The sequence below is a fragment of the Callithrix jacchus genome, chromosome 14 (genome assembly GCF_049354715.1).
Source record: "Callithrix jacchus isolate 240 chromosome 14, calJac240_pri, whole genome shotgun sequence".
In the NCBI taxonomy this organism is placed as follows: domain Eukaryota; kingdom Metazoa; phylum Chordata; class Mammalia; order Primates; family Cebidae; genus Callithrix; species Callithrix jacchus.
The window spans coordinates 19,662,458-19,687,968 of record NC_133515.1 but is presented as its reverse complement, the minus strand read 5'-3'; the positions used below and the strand labels follow the sequence as shown (position 1 = coordinate 19,687,968).

Below are 25,511 nucleotides of genomic sequence, written 5' to 3'. Positions count from 1 at the left end.
AGTAGTTATATTCTATAAAGTTACCATGAACACTGAATTTGTGAATACTGAACTATTAGTCCTAGGTGAAATTGTGTGTGTGCATGTATGCATGGGTGTGTACACATATCTCAAATAAATTATCATCTTGTTCTAGTAGATTCTATTTTCTTTGACAAAAGAGAAAATGAGGTTCAGAAGGATTAAGTGGCTGACCGAAGCTGCCCTATTAACAGGTGCCTGAGCTGGGATTAAAATACCATCCAACTGGCCTCAGAGCCAAAACTTTCTGGACTGGACTGTGTTGGCCTCCAGTGGCTCTATCCTCCTGTCACTCTTTGCGTGAGGCTAAAACAAAAAGCCAGAATGTCACCTTGTTCAACCTCAGCTGGGAATCTGGGTGTCAGACAACTTAAATTTTTTGCCATAAAAATAACTGAAAGCACCACAATAATAATAATTTGGGGGTTACAAATCATTTTCACTAATAGAAGAATTTGCAAATACAGAATCTGCCAATAATGAGAATAGATTACACCATGCTAATATTAATCAAAAGAAAGCTGGAGTGGTTATCTTAATCAGACAGTGCAGAATTTATAACAATTATGTTATTAGAGATAAAAAGGCAATTTCATAACAATAAAGGGGTCAATTTATTAAGAGGACATAACAGCTTTAAATATTCACACACCAAGTAACAGAATGTCAAAATACATAAGCAATTATGGATAAAGGTGCAAGGAGAAATAAATCTACAATTATGGTCAGAGATTTTCATATGTCTCTCAATAATTGATAGAACAGTTAGACATAAATCACTAAAAATGCAAAACATTAGAACAGTATAATCAACTTGACTTAGTTGACATTTGTGGAACATTCCACCCAGCAACAGCAAAATGCACCTTCTTTTCAAGTGCACACAGAACATTTACTGAGATAGATCATATACTGGGCCACAGTATTTTTAAGTTTCAGCACATTGAAAGGGATTCAAGTCATGCAAACTACATTCCCTGACCACAGTGGCATTGAATTAGAAATCAATAATACAAATTATAAAATATTTAATATCCTCAAATATTATAGACTTCAAAATAACCCATATATTAAAGAACAAATCAAAAGGGATATTATAAAGCATTTTGAGCTGAATGAAATAAAAAAGAACAGTGAACTTGAGAGGGCTACCATTGATTTCAAGGCTTCTTATGAAACTACAATAATTAAGTCTCTGTAATACTATTGTAAAGATAGATTGATCAATGGACACTTTTTCTTAAAACAGAAAATTGCCCATTATATTTGGTGACATGTGGGATCATAATTGATCTTGTCTAGATAATATTTGATGCAGTGATGGAGTAGAAAGCTATATTTCAGTAGACTGAGAAGTGAATAAAAGACTCTTGGATAGTATGGAAGAGCAAGTTCATATGGAAATTCCCTATTCTGTTGTAAACACAGTGGAGTTTGTTTTTAATATTTAAAAAGTAAACTCTGTGGGTCTAAACAACATTGAACAAACAATAGCCAAGTGCTGAAGCATTGGCTTACTGGCTCTAGGATAAAAAGCAGGCCATGTCAGTTGACTTTCAACTCCTGCAGGAGAATATGGACAAGAAGCCTCTGTGAGAATCAGGGAACCAGAGCTAGGTGTGCAAGTTGTAACAGCTCTATCCTTTTTCAGGGGATGGGCAATACTAAGCCTTTGCCTGGGATATGAAAGAGAGAGAAAGAGAACCCCAACCCTGGTCATAGTGCTGAAGATGGCTCTGACCTGAGGACAAGGACTAGCTCAGCACCCTCCCTGCAGGACTAGAAGTCCAAACAGCCCATTATACCTAGTTCTGGGAGAGGGTCCCAGAGGCCAAGCAGCACTAACAACAGAACTGCCAGACCCAGAGGAGTAGATAAAGAGCCACAAGCTCAAGGTGAGCTGGCACACTAAGATTTCAAAGCACAGGAGAGGAACTCATACTTAAGTTAGCCAATAAGCCCAAGAGATGGGAGGGAAATAAGGGAGAAATCTGAAAGCATCTTTGAAATCACTGTGTTTAAGATCTAAGAGGAAAAGAAGAAATAATATACATTAAAAAAAATAAAAACAGGAAGCTATGAAAAAATAGGTGGATGGCTATGAATCAGAAACAACTGGATATGAAAAAGAACCAATTAGAAGTTTTGGAGAGGAAAAATATATATTTGAATATAAAACCTCTGTAGGTACCATAAACTCTAGACTAGACACAGTTGAAGATGGAATCAGTGAAATTGGAAAGCTATACAAAGGAATTTATCCAGAATACAGAGCACAGATGAAAAATATGAAAGAGATATATAAACATGATGGATCAAGATAGATTGAGGTTCTCCAAACTACTTTTAACAGGATTTTTTTATAACTACAAAATAAAAGTGTGGGACACTTTTATTATAAAAAAGTTATAAAAAGAGAGAAGATTCAAAGGAATAGTCACTGAGAATTCTCCAAAATTGAAGAGGGGCTCATGTCCTCACACAGAAAACACAAAGAGTGCTGAGTAGGAAAAATAACCAAAAATCCAAGCGTAAACATGCTGAACTTAAACTTCAAGGATCAAAGGATAAGGAAAATACTATAAAAGCTGTCAGAGGGCAAATTTAGTTAACATAGAAATGAATAAAAGTATAAGAAAGAACCAGTGTAGTCACTATTTCGAAAATATTAGGTGTAAAGAAAAATGGGAAAAGGAGGTATTAGCTAAAAGGAGACAAGTTACAAAGGGAGGAAGATTATTTATTAAATGCGAGAGATAACTGGTTAATAAATTATGGAAGAAAACTAGTAAAGGGATTAAATATAGGAGAGAAGGGATGAGCCAGAGAAGGTATCAAGGATGAGGGTGAAAGTGTTGACTTGGTGGGACCCAGAGTCCTTGTGACAGAAGGAGGGGTGTGGGGAAATGGAGAGGGAGGTTGGCCTGGAGTTGTGGGTGTTCCATTTCACTCCTGAAGTGGGAAGCGATACCCCTGAAAATAAGGAAAGGACAAAGCTGATGATGCAGTAGGTCATTTATTCATTCCCACATTATTTATAAAATACCTACAGATACTAGGGACATAGAGTGAACTGAGTGAGGACTCACAGTCCTTGGGAGCTGCAGCAGGACTGAAATACACCAAAGATTTAAAGAGGTGAGGAAAGAGGAAAACAGGGACCAGACTGTGGGGTGGTGCTTTCCCAAGCAGCCTTATTCTGTCAGCTTGACTTCAAAGAAGGTGTAGGCTGCTTTGGCATCACTAACGAGTAGTCCCAGTGAGCTCGGGATTGGGGCACCTGCGGTGGGTGAAACCAAGGGTAAATCCCACCAGAGATGAGCACACTCTTCACCAGCCGTTGTCATGACCTGAACTGTGCCTTGCTTTATCACGCTGCAGTTTTTCTTCTCCAGTGGTTCCATTCTGTGAAATCAGAAGTGATGTGACTGAGATTCCCTTTTCTCAGAGACTCACTCTTTTATTCAAGAAATGTGCAGAGCACCTTCTACATGTCAGGCACCATTGTGGGGGTTGTCATAAATTAAACAGCCATGTCCCCACTTCATGGAGCTCCATTGCAGTGGGGACAGGCAATGAACAATCAGCCTCCAGTGAACATGTAAATTACACGACTGTAATGAGCTAGTGTCTTGGGGGCAAAGGAAAACTGGAACTGGAGCAGGAGCAGAAGCAAGGGGTCCTAAGGCTGCAGGGTCAGGCAGCACCTTGAAGGCAGTAGGCAGGTCTCTAGAAGGTGGTATCTGAGCCTTCAAGGCATGCAAGTTTCCTGCCTTGCAGCTCTGAGGGAGGTGAGGGCTGTGGGCAGGGGTGCTGGCACTGTGCCTCTGAGGTGGCCAGAGCCAGTCCTATACTGATGGAGGCAGATGGAGTGGCCAGGAGGGCAGTGTGGCTGAGGGGAGAGTATTAGGAGGTGAGGTTTGAGCTTTCTGGAACACACTCTTTTCTTTGCCACCTGGGTGAGGCACAAGGAAGCCGGCCAGGAGATAGAGGCCAGGCGCTCACAGCCCAGGGGCACCGACCGTGGTGCAGTCTCGAGGCTGAGGGCCACACACTTCGCTGGTGGGCCTTCATCTGCTTCCAGGGACTCTGGGCCGAGGGAAGGGGAGTCAGACAGCTGAGGGGAGAGATGAATAAATCTCGAGGAGCGGCCTCTGAGTCAGGGTCTCCAGGGTGATTAAATGACCCAAGGCCCCTGGATCTGGGTGATTGCCTGACCTGCTCTCCTTTTAAATGTGGAGCTGTGTTGGTGAGGATCAAATGTTTCAAGTTTCCAACCTAGCCGAAGACCTGAAAAAAAGAAAGAAAAACACGTGAAGCAGCCTTTCTGTATTTCACCTCATAGAAACAGCAGGCCGCCTGAGTCCCAGAGAATCCAGGATCACATAATTAGATCTCACCAGCACTTCACACACGGCTGTGTCAGAGGAAGGCCCGACTCCTAGATGGAGAGCTTTGTATGTCTCACAGCGTTACTTCCCGTGGCCTCCAAATGCTGTTAGGATTAGCAAGTACATAGTTGAGGGCTGAGAAGATTGTTTTTATTGCATGTATTTTCTTTCATGCTCTGAAGCCATGAATGCCACAAAGTCTGCTGGTAGAAAATGATTACAGTGTGACATAATTTTTCTCTGCCTTAAGAATGCACAGCAGCTGGATGTGAGCTGCTTAGTGTGGCCTGGTCCACTTGGTGTAAAGCGGTGTCTGTTGCTCAGCCCGGGTCTCCACTTGGGCCAGAATAGCCCAGGACACAAGTTGCCATTCCCCTGGGGACGTTCATTCTCTCCCAGCCTTTGTTTCATCATATTTGTTAAGGAGATGGTGTCTTGAAATTACTAACAAGCACAGTTGCCAGATTACTTTTAATGTGGTGCTGTGTTTAGAGGGAACTGTATCTTTTCAGATGGGAGATTTTTACAAATCTTACAACTTTCAGTCTCTAACATCTTTTTTTTTTCTTTATTTTTTTCTTTGAGACGGAGTTTCGCCGCCGTTACCCAGGCTGGAGTGCAATGGCACGATCTCGGCTCACCGCAACCTCCACCTCCTGGGTTCAGGCAATTCTCATGCCTCAGCCTCCTGTGCGTGCCCTCAGCTGGGACTACAGGCACGCACCACCATGCCCAGATATTTTTTTTTGTATTTTTAGTAGAGACGGGGTTTCACCATGCCAACCAGGATGGTCTTGATCTCTTGACCTCGTGATCCACCCGCCTCGGCCTCCCAAAGTGCTGGGATTACAGGAGTGAGCCACCGCGCCCGGCCCTCTAACATCTTTAAGAAGTTTTTGTGGGCAGCAAGGTGGCAGATCCACAGTTGTAAAGCTCCAGTTTTATAAGCCTGGAAGCCTGGTGCTTCGACCTGCAGGCACAGCAGCAAATGCAGGCAGATGGCAGCAGGGTGGTGGGCAGCTTCTCCTCCAGGCTGCTGCTGGGAGAAATGTCTGCTGCTTTCTTCCTGCAGCTGTCCCCAGCCAAGGCAGCTCTCACATGCTCAGCCCTCACTCAGCAAGATTATATACCCAGTGTGGAAACCAAGGACCATTCAGGCCAGTTCAGGGGTTAAGAATAAGTAGAGTCAAGCTTGATCAGCTTGCATGCAGTGGTGCTTAATAATTCAGGGGACATCTTGAGGCTTCACCGCGATGCTTTCACAGGCTTTACTTTTATGAGCATTTTAAACAATATTTCAAAACCATATTTTCAAACATTTTCTGAGTGCTTCAGCTTATCACAGCAGAGAAAATTAGTTAGAGCAGGAGTCCCCAACCCCCAGGCCACAGATCAATTCCAGACTGTGCCCTGTTAGGAACTGGGCCGCAGAGCAGGTCATGAGTGGTGAGTGAGCAAGGAAAACTTCATCTGTATTTACAGCTGCTCCTCAATGCTTGTGTTATACCGCCTCAGCTCCACCACCTGTCAGATTAGCATGGCATTAGATTCTCATAGGAGCACAAACTGTACTGTACATTTGAGGGATCTAAGTTGCATGCTCCTTATGAGAATCTAATGCCTGATGATCTGACACTGTCTCCCTAGATGGGACTGCCTAGTTGCAGGAAAACAAGCTCGGGGCTCCCACTGATTCTATATTATGGTGAGTTGTATAATTATTCACTGTATGTTACAATGTAGTAATAATGGAAATAAAGTACATAATAAACGTAATGCACTTGAATCATCCGAAAACCATGCCCCTGCCCCAGTCTGTGGAAAAACTGTCTTCCTTGAAGCCGATCCTTGGCATCAGAATGGTTGGGACCACTGCTTGGCAGGGCCCCCTGATTCCCTGGGCTTTGGAAGATAGGAATGCATTTTCAGGGTTTCTTGGCCTGATTCTCCATCTGAGAAGTGGCCAGGTCTAGAGAAACTTCAGAGAGAGGCTGTGAATGCTGGAGGAAGGAGCCTGAGATGAGTGTGCACTGCAGCGGCCTGGCAGGCCTGGCAGGTTACAAACTAACCTTTCAACCTGCTCTCTCTCCAACCCCGCCTCCAGCTGCCCACTCTGCAGCCCAGGCTCAGGACCGGCCAACTGCCACCGTGTCACCCCTGCGCACTCAGAACTCTCCATCCCGCCTGCCTGCCACCAGCCTCAGGCCCCACTCAGTGGTGTCCCCACAACACAGCCACCAGCCCCCGGTGCAGATGTGTCCACGACCGGCCATCCCCCTCACGTCAGCAGCATCAGCCATCACACCTCCCAACGTCAGTGCCGCCAACCTCAACGGGGAGGCCGGAGGGGGACCCATCGGTGGTCTGTCCACATCTAGCCCCACCAACATGGGATGCAAACTAGATGAGAAGAAAAGTGAAAAGGTAAGAGGCCCTCCCGGGACGAGCCCAGGGCTAAAGAAGCCAGGGCTCAAGGCCAGCTGCTTGCTGTAACTCTTTGGCACTAGATGGCAGTGGCATTTTGTGCAATTGAAGCTTGAATGTTGGCACCAAGTACCTGCCCCTAGATGAACCAGGCATGTGACAGAGGGAGCTGAACCACCAGAGCAGCTGGTTGGAGAAGAATCAGGCAGGCCTCAGGTGCTGGCTGGGCCAATGCAAGTCCAGCTACAGTTCTCATGCAAATCAGAAAAGGTGTCCCCTCCTGAAAATGCCTTAGTTCTATCTGTTGTAAAATCATTGTAATATTTGTTAGACTGAGATATTTATTGTCACGTGCTGGAATAGTGTAATAATAAATATACAAATCTACATGTGCAGTGTGAACAGCACTTACTCCCTTCAATATGTCATCCTTGTGCAGTCCACACCCTGTTAAACCATATGGAACAGGCCTATTTCCTGAGGAGCAATGAGAAAGAACAGAAGAATGCTGACCTGAGAGCTGATGTGCAAAGCATTTTTAGCTATTATTTTAGTCATGAAGGGCTGATTTCAAAAAGGACAATCTCAGTCCAACAAACTTGCTCCAGTTGCCACCCAGCTAGATATTAGATTAACCAGGATGAGAAGCCAGACTTCTAAATCATGCTGTCCAGCAGAAACGTAATGCAAGCCACAAATCTAATTTTAAATTTTCTAGTAGCTACATTTTTTTAAAAGTAAAATTAATTTTAAAATAAATTTAAAAGGTGAAATTCATTTTGATAGCCTATTCTATTAAGCCCAATATCCAGCATATTATTGTTTCAACATATAATCTGTATTTTAAAATAGTTGATGAGATATTTTACTAATTTTTTATTACATGAAGTTTTCGGAAGCCCATATGAAATCCAGTAAGCAATTCTCCAGGGTTCAGGGCCCATGTACTGCCTGAGGCTGTATCCCTAGGGCATTGGACTGGGTCCTGGGCCAGGAGACACTCTATGAATTGGCTTTGCTGCCTGAACAATTTAGGGATTATTCTCTCTTGGCTTGACTGATTCTGTGAATCTTTTGACATCTTTCCATATGAAATCAGTCTTTGGATCGGGATGCCTTAGCCAGGGCTTAGATGGGCACACTGGGCACTAGATGGTGTGTTTTAGGCAGGGACAGCTTCTCCCTCTTTCTTGAGAACATTGTAAAACCCAACACTGACTTGGCAGGCTCTCTGCCCATCACCCTGGAGGCAGGTCCTGCTCCTCCATCCTCAACAAGAGCCAGGAACGCTGCAGACACGGGCCATGCCATATTCTGCAGGGCCTCAGCACCTCCTGTGTGATTCAGTCAGAGTGATGGTTGTCCCCATGCTGACTGGTATGGCAGAAGTGCTCTCAGCCCACAAAGCTCAGGTCTGCTCCAGCCTAACAGAGCACCTGGCATGAAGGGCAGTGGGTGCTCTGTATTTTGCATCTATCTGTTTGAAGATCAGTTCAGTCTTGAATCTGTTCCTTTCCACCAGCACTGGTTAGGAGATGTGGCTGGGTCTCATCAGGAGGGAGAGGTGGGATTCATGGTTCTACCCTCTCACCTAAACATCCTTCCTTCTTCCGAGCTGCTCAGGAAAAACCAGTGGGCAGACTTAGAAAGAAGGGACCATAATAGTTCCTTAAGCATTTCTAGTTCTTTGCCCAAGAATTCTCTATATCTAGTTTGTAAAGCAGATGTGACCGGCTTCAATATGACCATTGCTGAGTGGGTTTCTGTGATATTGAGTCCTGTAGGAATCTACATGGAGGACAATGCTGTTCCCCATCATCAGCCACCTAAGTGTGGAGCTAATGAACACCAGCTGTGTCTGCTCCCACCCTGCTTGTTAGACATTTTGCCAGTATTTTGCTTTTACTTACGGTTTATGCCCTCTAACAGTTGTGCTATATCAGCAAAGAACACTTGAGTCCAGAGGACACCCCTACCATCTGTCTTGATGAAAGGCATCACGCAGGGGCACCCCGCCTCAATGGAAAGCTGCGCATACAGTGGCTCATTCTCCTCCTCCCCTGACAGCTCCTGAGTCTCCATGGGCAGTGGAAGTGTGCAGGCCATGCTTGGGGCTGGGCACATGCCGTAGACACACAGGGAGCAGTCCACTCTGTGCTCCAGGTAGGAGGGGAAGTGGTCTTTGTGAAGCTGTGTGAGCTTGTATCCAGAGGTTCAGCAAACACTAGCAGTGAAGCATGTCACCCTCCCACACATTGTGTGTGCTTTTCATTCCCACCTCTCATAACTGACAAAGACAGCGCTGGTCTACAAAACCACCTGTGAACATTTTTCCCATCTGTGTTCCCATTGAATTTCTCCTAATTTGCATCAAGACCCAAAGCATCTACAGCTGCCATTTGTAACAAAAGAGCAGAGATGATGGTCATTTCAGTTCGATGCTCAGAAGAAAGTGAGCCTGTGTGACCCACACCAGGCAGGCTGGGCTGGGCTAGGGGGCCGGGGTGAGCACACTCCTTGGAGGCCACTTCCTGTGCCCCACCCCACCATGACTACATTGAACAAGCTTCCCAACTTTGGGCAACTCGGTCATAGATGTGCACATGTCTAATTATGGCAAATGTTTTTTTAAGCATTTGGCAGTATTCTCAAGTCTGTTTCTGTTACATTTTCTTTGGGAAAAGACAATGAGCTCCTGGCTCCCACATCCACTGAGACACACACCTCAGTGCAGTTCAGTTTCCTAGCACCAGTGCTGCTAAATTTCACCCGGGCCCTTCCTGGCATGTACCAGAGAGAAGTCGGGGTTGATGCAGCTCCTGGGTGCTGTAGAGTAGGAAGTAATTTTTTTCTAGGAACATGGGAGTTTTATGAGCCATATCCCTGGAGAAGGAAGAGGCCCCCAAAGCAGCTCTGTGTTGTATGGTGTCAATGGCTACGGTCAAGGTCCCAGGAGGCTGGTCCCCTGGAGGGTGGTCCCAGGAGGCTGGTCCCCTGGAGGGAGGTCCCAGGAGGTTGGTCCTGGGAGGCTGGTGCTCTTCTGCTATATCTAGGAGGATTACGCCTTTGAGCTCTGCTCCCTGCTCTGCTCCCTGGGCTTTGGGCCCAGTGTGAAGGCCTCCAGGGATAATGCAAGTGCAGGCAGAGTGGCAGTTCTTTCCACAGACCGAGTCCTGAGCCAGGGCTCCTCTCTGGGCCCAGGCATCTGCCAGCCTATGCAGGAACCTCTCCAGCCTACTTGCTCAGGTCTCTTGCTGCCCGCCTGCCTGATCATATTGCTCCCTGCAGGGGCCGTTCTGTGGCCAGGCCCCCAGCACCCACAAATTACACGGTAGAACTCAAATCTGCTTTTAAAAGGTGGTATGCAGGATTTAAGTTTTTCTTTTGCACTTAAAAATGAAGTTTGTGCTTTCAACAATCATGGAACACTTTCTATTATGTCCATCCACGACAGATTTCTCGTTTTGAAAATGTATGAGCACATCAGCGCCAGGTGATATGAACCTTCAGGGTACCTAAGTGCAGGGGAGAGTTATCTGGAACAGAAGGGTGTCAATGCCTGCCAATGGGCTGTGTGCAGTCAGCATCCCTGACTACCTGGCTGGCTGTCACTCACTCGCTTACTTGTGTCCAAAACCCTGACTCATCTGTGTATTGCAAGGAGCATGAGGATGTACCTGGCAGAGCGCAGCCACATGGTTCATAGTGATAAAAGGGTTAACCCTGGCCTGGAGAAGCCAGAGTGTAGTACAGGTAAACAAGCGATTGATTGTAGGAGAGAGTAGGTGACAGACCTGCATGTGGGAACAGAGGGTCACCAAGAAAGGGGCCTGGTCAGCCTAGGTTAGTGGAGGCTTCCGGAGCACAGGTGGGAGATCCTCGGCTGAGGGCCAGCCTGAGCAGAGGCCAGAGGATGTGGCACAAAGGTAAGGGCCAGGGATGAGAGAGGTAGCAGGTAGCCCTGGGAGGGCCTTGTTGCCAGCTGCTCAGCACTGAGAAATCTACTGGGCACTGGGCAGGAGCGTGCCATGGAAGGCCTGAGCATGGGGCATGAGTGATGCTCCTTGCTTCCTCTGGATTCTGAGCTCCTTGCTGTCCCTGTGCAATTGCCCAAGTTCACACTGTGAGAGGGCTCCTGCCGCTGCCTGACTTCTCTGGAGCCTTCTCCTGGGTTCTGAGTTCCCCAAGGCACTGGCGCAGCCATTGGCTCCACGGCAGCGTTCTTCAGATGGTGAATCCAGTGGATTGGGACCCGCATTTTTATTTAGATCGGATGGGATCAACAGAATGAAACAGAGTAGGTGAGAACTTCATGCTGAGCACACGGTAGTGACGGTATACTTGGGGAGCTTCTGTGTTGTTGTGTGGGGGGTCCTGACATAAAACTTAATTCCAAAACATCTCAAAGCCTTGGGTCGAGAGCCCTTCCTCAAAGAAGGCACCTGGTGATGTTTGTAGACTAAAGAGAATTGGAAAAACTTCTACCAGTAAGTTTTCACTCCCACAGCTTATGGGAAATTCTTTATAGGTCAGAAAAAAAAAACAAAGTTAACCTTCTCTTTATGTGTCTGGTAGTTTTAGTTTCAGTGAGTAATAGAATATTGAAACTTGAAAGGGCCTTGAAAGATGTTTTATATTAAAACTCTCCATTTTCCATGATGTTCCTGAGGCTCAGAGACCTTGAGAGACTTGTCTGGGGCCACACAGCATCGGCAGTGGAGCTGGCACAGGAGTGCTGGCCTCCTGCCTCCTGTGTCAGGTCCAAGTGCTGACTGTGGTGACCTCCCCAGTCCCTGGGAGGCCATGGCCTGTCCAGAAGTCCCACTGTGAGATATCCAGGGGAGCGGCTACCAGGAGACCATAAGGTTGGCCTTGGGTGGAGAATGGGCCCTAGGTGTCTGCCTTCCGGGTCCACATTGGACTCAACCACAGCTGGAACCCAGGTGACAGTGAATCACTTACCAAGTCCATGTGGATGGCATGACCTACATAATCAAGACTCTGCGAACCCAATTTGGTCTGTAAGGAACAGAGGACCTGACAGAGTAACCCATAATGACAACAGCAAGGCCTAGCCTTCAGCATGGAGGCTGTGGGACATGTATATGCACCCACCCATTACATATATGTATATCTCATACATATGGCACATACACTTATGATATTATGTAGGATTATGATTATATTTTTAATGAAAAACCAGGAACATTCAGTCTGAAGAAATCTTGAGGACGAAGCTCTTTTGAGTAGCCAGGCAGCTCTCGTTAACGTGGAGAATCACTGGCTTATAAATGTGTTTCCTCTCAAGTGGAGGCTTCCTGCCATAGGCAGACCTGTACTCATCTATCCCACTTCTGCTGACAGGCAGCCTGAGAAGCCAGGCTCTGCCAGCCCTCATCCCAGCTTCTCCAGGGTTACCAGCGCCGTTCACTTCCAAAGTGACAGCTACACTCTGCTGGCACAGACTGGCCATGTGCTCCTACCAGCCAGGGTCGGGAGGGGCCTGCTGCCACCTGCAGACACTGGCATCAGAGGTAGAAGGAGCTGGATGTGACCTCATCCAGAACTGAATTCACCCATGTGGGAACCACTATGCAGGTCTTAGAGGAGACCTGCCCCCTGCCTGCTCATGGAGTCCCTCAACCCATGTTTCTTTGAGGGACTTTTGTCAGGTGCAGCCACAGCCTGAAGCACCCCTGGGCTCCCAGGCCCATGAGGGGTCATGGAAACCACCTCCACCCTGGCCACTCATGCCTGGCAGCTCTGCTGGCCAGTGGCACTGGCATTGGCTGGGCAGAAGGGCTTACAGAGTCAGCCCCATGTAGCTGGGAGTACCAGCTACTCATGGCCTCTTCCTGCTCCCCCATTGTCAGGCTGCCTTCTGAGGGATAAGGGGAGCTGGTGGGGCTGTAAACGAACCCATCCTGAAAGCATGAATCCCAGCTGCCAAATGACAACATTCTGAAGTTTTCCAGGCATCCTCTTTTGGAAGGCATATGTGGCTGGAACAACACTTCCCTGGTGACAGGGGTGGCAACCTGTTTCTCTAAGTTAGGAATGTCCCATCAGAGCATAGGCCCTGAGTAGGGCAGGGCAGTGGCCCAGCCTGGTCTGAGCAAAGGTCAGTGGTGGCCTGGAGGCTTCTCTTGTTATCTGTACCCTCCCAGGACAGCACGTGAAGCTGGCTATCCCCAGTCTCCTGTGGAAACTCCATGGCCTCTACATTGGGATGAAACTTCTGGATGTCAGCATGGTTGTGAGTGCCGGTAACCTTTCAGGGTACAGTGTGGACATGAAGTCTAGAGAGGCAAGGTGACCTGCCACAGGCCACACAAGTACAACATTGGGAATGAGACCAGGCTCCGTGATACCCACAAGTGCTCACTCTGCTACTACTGGTCAGCTTCTCCTCTGGGGAGAAGAACTGAACCTTGAGGAAGTGACAGGAACAAGGGAAGGAGCAGGAGCCATGGTCATTCTCAACAGTGAGTAAGCTTGAATTTGGAGAAGGAAGGCACAGTGGATTAATCAGCACGGAGGCTGGACCTGGGGTCGGCTGCCTAGTGTGAATCAGGCCTCCTGTTTTCCTGTGTGACTTCAGGAAAGCTCCTTGACCTTCCATGCCTCAGGTTCCACATCTGTAAAATGAGGATGATAGCACCTACTACCCTGTGTTGTTTGATGAAAGCATACCATAGTACTTAGGATAAAAATATTAGAAATTATTATTAAGAATTTGATAGTTGATTGAAGTCTGGATCCCAGAAGAATTATATGATCCAGACAGATGTAAAACTTATATTTCTGAGGCTTTTGTGAAAGATCAAAGAGGAGGGCGTTAATTTTGTAATTAATATATATATGTGTGTGTGTGTATATATATATGTATATACATATATATATATTGATGTATATGCTTATCCATCACCAAATTGAGAGATGTAGGCTACTCAGAAGGGAGCCCTAATTGGATGGTGCAAGCTGTGTGTGAAATGGTATTTATTCATCTCCTCAACCCCTGGAGATTCCATTTCCTGATTCACTTATCCTATGTCCGCCAAGAAACAAACAGAAAAAGATGTTTAAGATTTCAGTTTTTTACCTTACCTATAGTCTGAACAATGAAGGGAACTCAAGAAAACTATTATTCAGAAGTAGGGTTTCAACTGCAAAGCATTAAACCAAAATCCATTTTTAAAATAATAATACACTTTGGAAAAGGAAAATGATTTGTGAGTCACGTGTAATAGTTGTGATGTTTCTGCCACCCTCCCCAAACGGCACTGACTAATAACACATAACTAATCAGGATGACTGTGGATCCTACACTCTAGAGCCACATGAGCCATGCAAGGAAGCAGTGTGTGTGACAGTGTGGCTGGTGCGGGCGATGCACCATGGCCGGGAGCCCCTGGCACAACTCGATTTCTCACGTCAAGTCTAGATTCTGTTCTGCAAGATTCTGCTGCTGTGACTGCCGCCTTTTTCAACGGATATATTCTCACGCTGCTTTCAAAGACATGGGATTTTTTTCCAGTTGTCCATGCCCAGAAAAACTCAGGGATGGCATCAGTACAAAAGAAAAACAAGCACACACCCCATAAACTACATCAGAAGGTAATGCCCACATGTTGGACCCAGCCATCTGTCCCTCCCAGAAGGCAACAAAGTCAGCATGGTGTGGCATCTCTGAACATTCCACAGCACTTGCCAGTGCTTTCCATTTTGGTCCCACAACTGAGGGCAATGCCAAGAGAGAACAGAGAGTGCTGGGTCGACATTCTGTTTGTCATGGTTTTATTTTGTTTTTGTTTTTGTTTTCTGGCACTCAGACCATGTGATGGGGGAGCCAGGGAGGGCACTCTGTCACCTCAAGGGAGTAAGACAGCTTCATACCATTATCTCCATCTAGGGGAAGCCACTCCTGGACAGATTGGTTTTTATTGCCTGATAAGTTATCTGCTTGCTTAGTAATTCCTTCCAGGCCACATCTTAATAAATTACAGGATGCATTTATATATGGCATAAGAATGAAACTCATTAATCTTTTCAGAGGATTCACACTCTATCTGGATCTCAAATAGAACCAATAGGTCAACTTCATGAAAATGTTACTGCTATAGTATTTCTTTGTAAGAGCAGTAGAAATGGCTAGATTTATGGCTTCATCACCTGCCTTCTAATTCTTGTTTGTTCTTGCCTTCACTTTAAGGTCACCTTACAACTCCCCTAGACTTCAGTTTGTTTAGTGTTAAAATGGGAATAATGTCTTTTTCTATTCATGGAAATATTGTGAAAATTAATTATTGGTTTGTTTCAGTCAGGAAACTTCCGAGAAACAGAACCAGCAGGGGTGGGGGCAGAGGAAGAGAGAGAGATAATTAAGTTATTTATTTTAAGGAATTATGTGATCACGGGGGCTGGCAAGTCTGAAATCTGTGGGGCACCCCAGTCAGGAGTTGATGTGCAGTCTTGAGGCAGAAAACCATTGTCCACAGGATGCCTCTGATTGCTCTTAACGCCTTCAGCTGATTGGGCGAGGCCCACCCACATTATCAAGGCACAAGCTTTCAGTAATCTCCGTAACTTAAAGTCAACTGGCAGTAGATGTTAACACATTTGCAAAATGCCTTCATAGCAACATCTAGATTAGCGTTTGCCCAAACAACTGGGTACCTACCTAGCGACACTGGCGTAAACTCATCATCGCCATCCACCCTTTGTCAGCTTGACATCTCCCTAAACTGTAAGTTTCCACATAAAGACAAAAGCGAAGTGGCGCTGCTGCCTAACGTGCTGCAACAAGCCTGAGTTCACCAATAGTGCACACGCCCTTCCCAGAAGAGGATTCAGTCTGACTGATGCTTCCTCTCCTCCTTTATATCCCGAACTTAAATACTATCATATAGGAATCACATCATATAAAAGTCAGTATAACTTAAAACAAAGATACTGCTTCATTGAGATAAGAAAGAGAATAAAACAAAGATACTGCTTAATATACAAATTCACACAGGTATAGTCATAACAACATAGGAGGAAATACAACAATTGCAATCCGCATTTCTGTAACTGTTCACATGGTCATGGCTGGTATTTATAATTACTTTGTCTGCTATCCAATCTGTATTCCCCTTCCCTTCAGAAAGCCCCTCAGGGGACATGGAGTCTTACTTGATGGGGTGACCCAAACCTTCACTCCTAAAGGGTCTGGGCCATTTGTAGTCCTGTCTGGATTGGGTGGTTGTAGTTTCCCATTTACCTCAGTCATAGGGCATTGTGATTGAGAGCACGCTAAGAGACACCCTAAGGGATCTCCTGTATTCCAGACATGCTCTTGCCCACACCCACTATGGAGTGCAGTCCAGTTTCCTGCGGTGGTCAGGATCCGTCACCCCAGCCAGCACAGTAGTTCCCGTCTTTGCCTTTGATTCGGAGGCACAAGGATCCCAAAGTGGCTGGGCGGCAGTCTTAACTTCCAGCTCAATGGAATCATTGTTGTATTTCCTCATAGCAGCACTCCTCCCCCTGGAACTAAGACCTCTAGGTTAGTAGAGCATAATGTTGTGAGAACAAGAAGGAGACATTTTGCACTAGGGGTTATATTAAGTAGTGCCACTCCCATTTCTGCCCCCTGATTCCTGGGTCCATGAGTCCTGGCTATAGGAGAAGTAGCACCATATATTGGATGCTGATTCAGAGCATACCCAGCCTTCTGGAGAGTATTGCCCCAGCCCTGCAAGGGACTGTCACCCAAATGGTGCTGTTACTGAGTCTTCAAAAGTTTGTGTCATCATTCTGTCAAGCTAGCTGCCAGCACAATGGGGAACATGGTAGAGCCAGTGAGTTCCATGAGCACAAGTTCACTGCTGCACTTTGTTTGCTATGGAGTGAGCTCCTCAGCCACAAACAGTGCTGTGTGGCATATTGTGAGGGTGGCTAAGGCATTCTGAAGTCCATGGATATTCACTTTGGCAGAAGCATTGTGTGCAGGGAAGACGAATCCATATCTAGACTGAATGTTGTCTATTCCAGTAAGAACAAAAAACTACTGCCCCTTCCTTGATGGAAGTGGTCCAAGGTAGCCACCCTGCCCCCACGTGGCTGCTGAGCATCCTGGGGAATAATGCCATTCTGAGGACTGACAGTTGTTCTCTGCTGCTGGTGGATTGGACAGAGTGGTGGCTGTAGCCAGGTTGGCCTTGGTGAATGGAAATCCATGGTGCTGAGTCCATGCATCACCTCCATCCACAGTGGCCACTCTGCTCATGGGCCCACTGAGCAATGACAAAAATGGCAGAGGAAAGAGGCTCAGTCATTGACTGCACTCCACAGAATCCCATCCATGAAATTACTAAAGTCCTCCTCTGCTGAGGTCACCCTTTGGTGAGCATTTAAGTGGGACACAAATTTCACATGTTCTCCCATTCAAAGAGGACTTTTCACATGTGCTTTTCCAATTTCCTTGTCACCAATTTTCCAATTATGTTTCTTGTAAGTAAGTCCCTGACCAACCAGCCAAACCATCAGCCACAGCCTACAAATCATTAAACAATCAGACTTCTAGCCACTTTTCCTTCCAAGCAAAGTGCACAACCAGGGGAACTCCTCGAAGTTCTGCCCACTGAGAGGCTTTCTCTTCACTGCTTTCCCTCAGGGATGTCCCAGAGAGAGGCTGCAGTGCTGCAGCTCCCCACTTTCAGGTGGCGCCTCCATATCTTGCAGAACCGTCTGTGAAGCAGGTTTGAGTCTTTTCTTCCTATGTGATCCTTTGGACTGTCTAGGAGGCCACAGGTGCAGGCTGGGAGAGAGAAGGCAGCATAACAGGAGTGGAGACCATGGGCCCTTAGGGCACTTTCTCACGTAACTTACTGGTGCTTTCAGGACCTGCTCTAGCCCAATCCCATATCTATTCTTCCAGTTAGTGATGAAATGCTGCTGTGCCCACCCGGCTTTATGTTTGGTGGGTCAGATAATACCAGTTAGTGGTGGGCAGCTCTGGTTGTCTGGTAATTGGTGGCTCATAGTCAAGCATTTAGTCTCTACCAAGGTTCAGTGGCAGACCAAGAGCTATCTCTCAGGAAGAGAGTAGTTGTCCTTGGAAGACAGCAAAGCCTTGCTCCAAAATCCTCAAGACCTGTGCGGTGATTTACCTGCCAAAGGCTCCACATAGCATCCCTGTCTGCCACAGTGGTGCCTCAGGCACCATTGGTCTGCTGGGGTAGAGCAGCTTGCACAGCAGCCTGGACCTGTTGCAGAGCCTTTTCCTGTTCCGGGTCCCACTCAAAACTATCGATTTTCAGGGTCACTTAGTAAATGGGCTGAATTAGTACACCCATCTGAGGAGGATGTTGTCTCTACAAATTCAAAGAGGCCCACTCAGCTTTTTTATTCTGGCTGTAGGAGGAGCCAGATGCAACCACTTTTTCTCCACTTTACAAGGGGATATCTCAGTGTGCCACTACACCACCAAACCCCTAGAAATTTCACTGAGGTAGAAGTCCTCCAAATTTTAATCAGATTTATTTCCCATCATCCAAAATGCAGGTGTCTTACCAGCAAATCTAGAGTGCTTGCTACTTCTTGCTCACTAGGTCCAGTCAGCACAAGGTCATCAATGTCATGAGCCATTATGACATCTTGAGGAAGGCAAAGGTGATCACCATCCCTGCAAACTATATTGTGACACAGAGTTGGAGAATTGATCTACCCCTGAGGTGCGTTGCTGACCTTGCCTGCTGGAAGCAAACTGCTTCCATCTTTATTGACAGAAAGTCACTTACCAGACTAATCACTGCATACCAGTTACCAAGAGGTGTGGTGGGTTAATTTGCTTAAACAATGAAACCATAGTGATATGGCATCTGCAATTGGAGTCATACCTGGTTAAGCTTACGGTAATCCGCTGTCATTCTCCATGATCCATCTTTCTGGCACAGGCAGATCACCACCACTGTATCCTTCAAGTCTTTGATGGCGGCACAATCTCTGCAGTGCCTCCAGGAATGTGGTGCTGCTTTTGTTTTACCATTTTCTGAAATAGAGGCAGGTGAGTGGCTTCCACTGGCTTTTCTCATGTAACAGCCCTCACTCCATAGGTCAGGAAACCAATAGGAGGATTCTGCATGTGCTGAGTATGTCTAGGCCAATTATGCATTTCAGAACTGGAGAAAACCCACAGGATGGGTTCAGGGCCACACTAGAACCCTTGTGAGAAGGACATAAGATAAAACCGCACTGATCACCTGTGCTCCATAAGCCCTTCCCTGACTAGCAGTGTAAGTTTTTGGTAAGGCAGTGGGGTCTTTCCTCAAGACCTAAGCTGTAAATTTAAGGGGTTTTGAGTCTGTAAAGTAGCTCGAGTCTGGGAATTGATTGAGGGGCTGCGACTCTGTTTTGTGACTCAAGTTATACTTCTGTTCACCAGACCCAGATCTCTTCAGTTTATACAGCTCAAGTAAGAATTTAGTAGATGGCTCATCTATTTCTCTTCTAGGAAAATGATGGACTGCTGGTTGCCAGTTGATTACTGCCTTGACTGTGTTGTCTCTTTCGGTAACTTGTCTCACAGTATTGCTGCCTGGTCAGCCTTGTCTTTGGTAATTGCATGCCATCATGTGAGCCCTGCCCTCTTCCTCTGAGGCCTGGTCACTTCCAGGTATTCCATGGCCATAGTTCCCACTGTAAGGTACAGCCTTATGAAGAAGTGTGACCCCAGAGCTTTTCAGGGGTGTGAGGACTCCCCCCTCAACATTTGTTTCTCAGAGTCATGGTGAAAGGGTGACCTCTGGACCCTCCTGGGATGGGAGGAAATATTAATTACTTCCAATTTCTGATTATGGTGCAACTTGGTAACAAATAGGACTCTGGAAGCAATGGGGAAGAAGACATCAGTCCCCACGCTCACAGAAGAGGAGGTGTTCATGTTCGTTTCCACTGCAGTCAAGCTGTCTGAAGCTTTTAACACCTTCGAGAGATCTGGCTGCAAATGTTTGTATTAGGAACATGGAGAAGGATGCCCTGTGACATGGAGAGATGCAAGGGAATTGTCCCTCAGTGGAGGCCCTTTTCTCCCTGTCACAACTCTGATTCCCTGAGCTGGGCTTTCAGGACTCTGACTGCCAGAGGTGGTGTAGACAGGGCAGGGGCAGACATTCAGAGGCTTCTCTTAGGAAGAGGCAGCTATATGAAGTGGACCTAGCAAGAGGTCACTAAGGGAGGAGGAAGAGACTCTCTCGGGAGGGTCCCCAATTCACAGAACATAGCTCTGGATAGGAGAGCAGATGGTATCTGTGCTCGTAGACCCGCCAGCCCCACCCAGCCAGCATGCCAGGCTGCAGCATTTTTACAGGGGATCATTCAGGTCCTTCTAAAATAACTCCAGGGACAGGAGTTCACCACTTAATGAGGGAGCTTGTTTTGTGACTGGACTGACCTATTGTTAAAAGATTCATCCTCTTTTCAAGTAAAATCTACAGAGTCTACACACATAGATACATATCCACACACAAATATACACACACACATATACGTATGTGAACACATACACACAAATAACATTCACATGCAATAACATATTTATGTGCACACATCTACATGAATACACAACATGCATACACATACAAACACTACTACATGTACACATACATATTTGTGTGCATATAAAATACATGTGCATGCATGTCAACATGTATACACATATACAGATGCATACACACATACATGCTGGCATAGCCTCACATACATACAGTCTACAGAATTGATCCACTTCTGCCAGTTCTGCTCCCTCAAAATCAAATTCCTTTTCTAAAAATAGCCCTTCTGATATTGGAAGTCGTCCTTCCAAGACTTTTTCTAAAAAGAGATTTTTATTTTTAGAGAGAACTTAGGTTCACAGAAAAATTGAGCAGAAAATATAGAAAGTCCTCATATGTTCCCTGCTCCCACACATGCACAACCTCAGCTACTATCAGTGGCCTACACCAAAGTGGTACATGTGTCAGGATTGATGAACCTACCTTGACACATCATTACCCAATGTCCATAGTTTATATTAGGGTTCACTCTCGGTGTAATCCAGTCTATGGGTTTTGACAAAGGTATAATGATGTGTGTCCATCATTATAGTATCTTACAGGATAGTTTAACTGCTCTAAAATTCCTCTGTGCTCTGTCTGTTCATCATTTTTTCCCGTCTAACTCCTGGCAACCCCTGACCTTTTTACTGTCTTCATAGATTTGCCTTTTCCAGATTGTTATACAATTGGAATCATATACAATGTTGTAGACTTTTTGCATTGGATTATTTTATTTAGTTGTATGCATTTAAGTTTCTTCCATGTCTTCTCATAGATTAGTAACTCAGTTCTTTTTAGTAGTGAATAATATTCCATTGTCTAGATGTCCCACAGTGTATTTGTCCATTCTCCTACCGAAGGACATCTTAGTTGCTTCCCAGTTTTGGCAATTAAGAATACAGCCACTATAAAAATCTTGTGCAGGTTTTTATGTGGATGTAAGTTTTCAACTCATTTGAATAAAAACCTTGAAGGGAGATTGCTAAGAGTATGTAAGAATATGTGCTGAGATTGGTGAAAGTACGTTTAGTTTTGTAAGAAGCTGTGAACTCTCTTTTAAAGTGGCTGCACCATTTTGCTTTCCTACCAGCAATGAATGAGAATTCTTGTTGTTTCATATCCTCACTAGCTTTCAGTGTTGTGAATGTTTTGGATTTTTGCCATCCTAATAGTTAAGTAGTGTTCTCTCATTGTTATTATAATTTGCAATTCCCTAATATCTGTATTAGGCCAGGAACGGGAGCTCATCAGGGAACTGCAAATTATAATAACAATTTCTTGCACTGCTATCAAGAAGCACCTGAAACTGGGTAGTTTATAAAGAAAAGAGGTTTAATTGGCTGGTGGTTCTGCAGGCTGTACAGGAAGCATAGCAGCTTCTGCTTCTGGGGAGACCTCAGGAAGCTTCCAATCATGGCAGAAGACAGAGGGAGCAAGGAGTCTCACATAGCAGGAGCAGGAGCAAGAAAGAGGAGGTGCTGCACACCTTTAAACAATCAGATCTCTTGAAAACTCACTCACTGTCATGAGGAGAGCATCAAGGGGATGGGGCTAAATCATTCACAAGAAGTCTACCTCCATGATCCAATCACCTCCCACCAGACCCCACCTCCGACACTGGGGATTACAGTTCAACATGAGATCCGCTGGGGACACAGACCCAAACCATATGAACACGTAATGCTGAGCATCTTTTCTTATGCTTATTTGCCACCTGTACATCTTTTTTAATGAGATGTCTGTTTAGATCTTTGCTGAGTTTTTAAGTTTTCTTATTAAGTTTTAAGAGTTCTTTGTATATTTTAGATATAACATAGTTGTCTTTTGCAAATATTTTCTCTCAGTCTGTGACTTGTCTTCTCATTCTCTTGACAGTGTCTTTTCCAGAGCACAAATTGTTAATTTTCATGGAGTCCAATTTATTAACTATTTCATAATTGTGTCTTTGGTATTTTATCTAAAAAAGCTAAAAAGGCATTACTAAACCTAAGGTCCTCTAGATTCTCTCATATGTTATCTTCTAGGAGTTTTGTAGTTTTGCGTTTTACATTTAGGTCCACAATTCATTCTGAGTGTGCGTGCGTGTGTGTGTGTGTGTGTCTGTACGTGTGTGTATCTATGTGTATGTGTGTCTGTGTGTATCTGTATGTGTGTGCATGTCTATACATGTGCATGTATCTATATGTGAGTATGAGTCTATATGTGTATAGATGCGTGTATGTGTGTGTCTCTGTGTGTGTTTATGTCTCCATACTCAGTGAGAGAAAGAGGCTGCATATTTAAAAGATTAGGCTGAGAACCCTCCTGCTCTGCTTGTGGAAATGTAAAATGGTACAACTACTTGAGGTAATAGTTGAGCAATTTTTTAAGAAGTTAGACATGCCACCTATCACTTAGCCATTCCACTCCTAGGAGAAGCAGACCTACACAAAGACATACACAAAGGCTTGTCCGTGAGGGATCCAGAGCAGCTTTATTTGTGACAGCCTCAGACTGGAAATGGCCGAAATGTCAATCAGTCACTGAATGCATGCACAGATGGTGGCTCAACCCTGAAAGGGGGCACCACCCAGCAAGCAAAAGAAACCAGCGGCTAATACACATAGCAATGAAACAGAAGCACAAAATCAGTCAAGAGCCAGACAGAAAGCAGAATAGTTACTGGAGGGTCCCATGTCTATAAAACTTTGCAAAATGCACACTCATGTTAAGTGACAGCAAGCAACTCAGGGGTTTCCTGGAGGCTGGAAGAAGCCTTGGAAGGATGGCAGGATTCCGGGGACTGGGCCCATGGGGAGGGTGGTGGGAACGCACATCGCCCAGATGGTGGGGCTGCTGCATGGGCATCTGCTCTGTCAAAACTTGTCAAATATATATTTTTAAAAGTTAAGACAGCACTTTATTTTTAAAAAGAACATAATGTATTTTAAGTATATAGATTTTAGAGCCAGAAGAAAGGCAAGCATGATTTCCATATGTATTTGACAAGGAGCATTTGAAGCAGCTCCTCTCTATTTGATCCCACTGGGCACCTGTCTCTGGATCTGACCCTTCTGCAGTGCCCTGGAAGCAGTCAGGACAAGCTGCACCACACGGAGGAACAGAGCCAGGCTGAGCACCCTCTGCACCCATTCACGTCCCACACAGACCTCACCTGCCCATAGCCAGCTGCACCAACACCCCAGCGCGCAGGCCTGTGAACATGCTCCAGCTCCGTGCGGGCTGCGGGGCAGAGACCGAGAGACCCTGGAGGGACCCTGAGGAGTCAGAGCAGGAAACATTTCAGCCCTGAAGTGACACACATCACATTTGCCCACAAAGATTCCCACAACTCATTAATCACAACCACCTAGATACAGTTGTGTGTCACTTAACGAAGAGGATATGTTCTCAGAAATGCATTGTTTGTCAGTTTTGCCTTGTGAACATCACAGAGTGGACTCACACAAACCTAGATGGCACAGCCTGTGACACAACTAGGCTGTATGGTGTAGCCTCTGCTCCTGGGCCAAAACCTACACAGCATGTGACTGTGTTGAATACTGTAGGCAACTGTAACACAGCAGCAAATACCATGTGTCTAAACATAGCTAAACATAGGAAGGGGAATGTGTTGCATGTGATGTTAATGAGGGCTGCGACGTCACTAGGCAACAGGAATTTTTCAGTTTCATTATCATCTTCTAACACCTCCACTGTGGTCGGTCATTGACCAAAATGTCCTTATGTAACCACTATGTTACTCAGTCCTACTGGATCCCAGAGCAGGCAGGAAGCAAAATGTTTCTGTGTGCCTGCCAAGAAGCCAGCACGAACGATGACCAGTCAGTATAAGAAAGAAGTTAGGCTGGGCATGGTGGCTCACACCTGTAATCCCAGCACTTTAGGAGGCTGAGATAGGTGGATCATTTGAGGTCAGGAGTTCAAGACCAGCCTGGCCAACATGGTGAAACCCTGTCTCTACTAAAATTACAAAAATTAGCCGGGCATGGTGGTGGGCAACTACAATCCCAGCTACTGAGGAGGCTGAGTCAGATTAATCCCTTGAGCCTGGGAGGCGGAGTTCACAGTGAGCCAGGGTCACACCACTGCACTCCAGCCTGGGCAACAAAGCAAGACTCCATCTCAAAAAAAAGAAAAAAGTTAAATTCAGAGCTTCTTCTCATGGTGAGGTTTTTAGCCCTCTACAGCTTTGATACTGGAACTGCCTCCCCACTTAGTGCTAGTCTCCTGGAACTACCAGATGCATGTCAAGCTCAAGGTCTTTTAAAGGGTCCCAGCCACCGGTCTCGGCTCAGGAGGCTATGGGAGCAGGACCAGGGGTGCAGGCTGAGGACACAGGCTGTGCAGGGCCTGTGGTGTGGCTTTGCACCTCATAGCCCACACCATGCCTTTCTCCTCCACCCCAAGAATCCAGGCTCCTGCAGCATTCTGCAGCACATGCTTACACAGCATATTCCTTCTGTGCATTGTGTGTTATCCCAGAATATTCATGAATGGGTGAGAATTTATCAGGAGGGAAGGACCTGGATCTAACCAATCCCTAAAGATACCACCTCACTGTGTCCTCACTGTATCCTGGGGTGTCTGGCATAGGGCTGGGCCCCTGTGGCCCCTTATCAGCCCCAGTGCTTTGCTTTGGGGCCAGAACTGCCTGCCTGGTCTGCTGCTTTTCCATGCGTGGATCTGCTGCTCCATTGAGGAAGGGTTTGACAGTAATGCCTGCTGTGTAGGGGCCACAGTGATGTGTGCTATGGAATGGTCATCTGTGGCCTAATTTCATCAGAGCACAAAACTTAGGCTGCCTAGAAAATAAGTTACTGTGTCCTCTGTGTGTGACTTCTCCTGGGTGGGCTGGCAGTGGGAGCTGGGCCCCAGTGGCTCAGAGTGACATCAAAGCACTGGTCTTGTGTACTTCTGATTAAGGGCAAATCCGAAAGCTCCAGAAACCCAGCTAGCAAATAGTAATAAGGCTGGCAGAATACTGAAAAGCTTAACCATTATGTTTTTGCTGGGCAAAAGGTCTTACAGATCTCCTGAAGAAAAGCCAGAAAACTGCTTTTACTCAGGAGGTAGATCTGAATTTTTTCCAGCTGTT

General features: G+C 45.9%; 1 protein-coding gene across 2 annotated transcripts in view; it reads left to right on the top strand.

Annotated features, from left to right (window-relative positions):
• SH3RF3 (SH3 domain containing ring finger 3) overlaps positions 1 to 25,511 on the top strand; it is a 365,288-nt gene that overhangs the window by 305,438 nt on the left and 34,339 nt on the right. For both annotated transcript variants that reach the window (XM_054244686.2, XM_008980250.6), the window contains one exon: positions 6,517 to 6,836. In XM_054244686.2, coding sequence (XP_054100661.1) covers positions 6,517 to 6,836 — 320 coding nt within the window. The remainder of the gene's footprint in view (positions 1 to 6,516; positions 6,837 to 25,511) is intronic.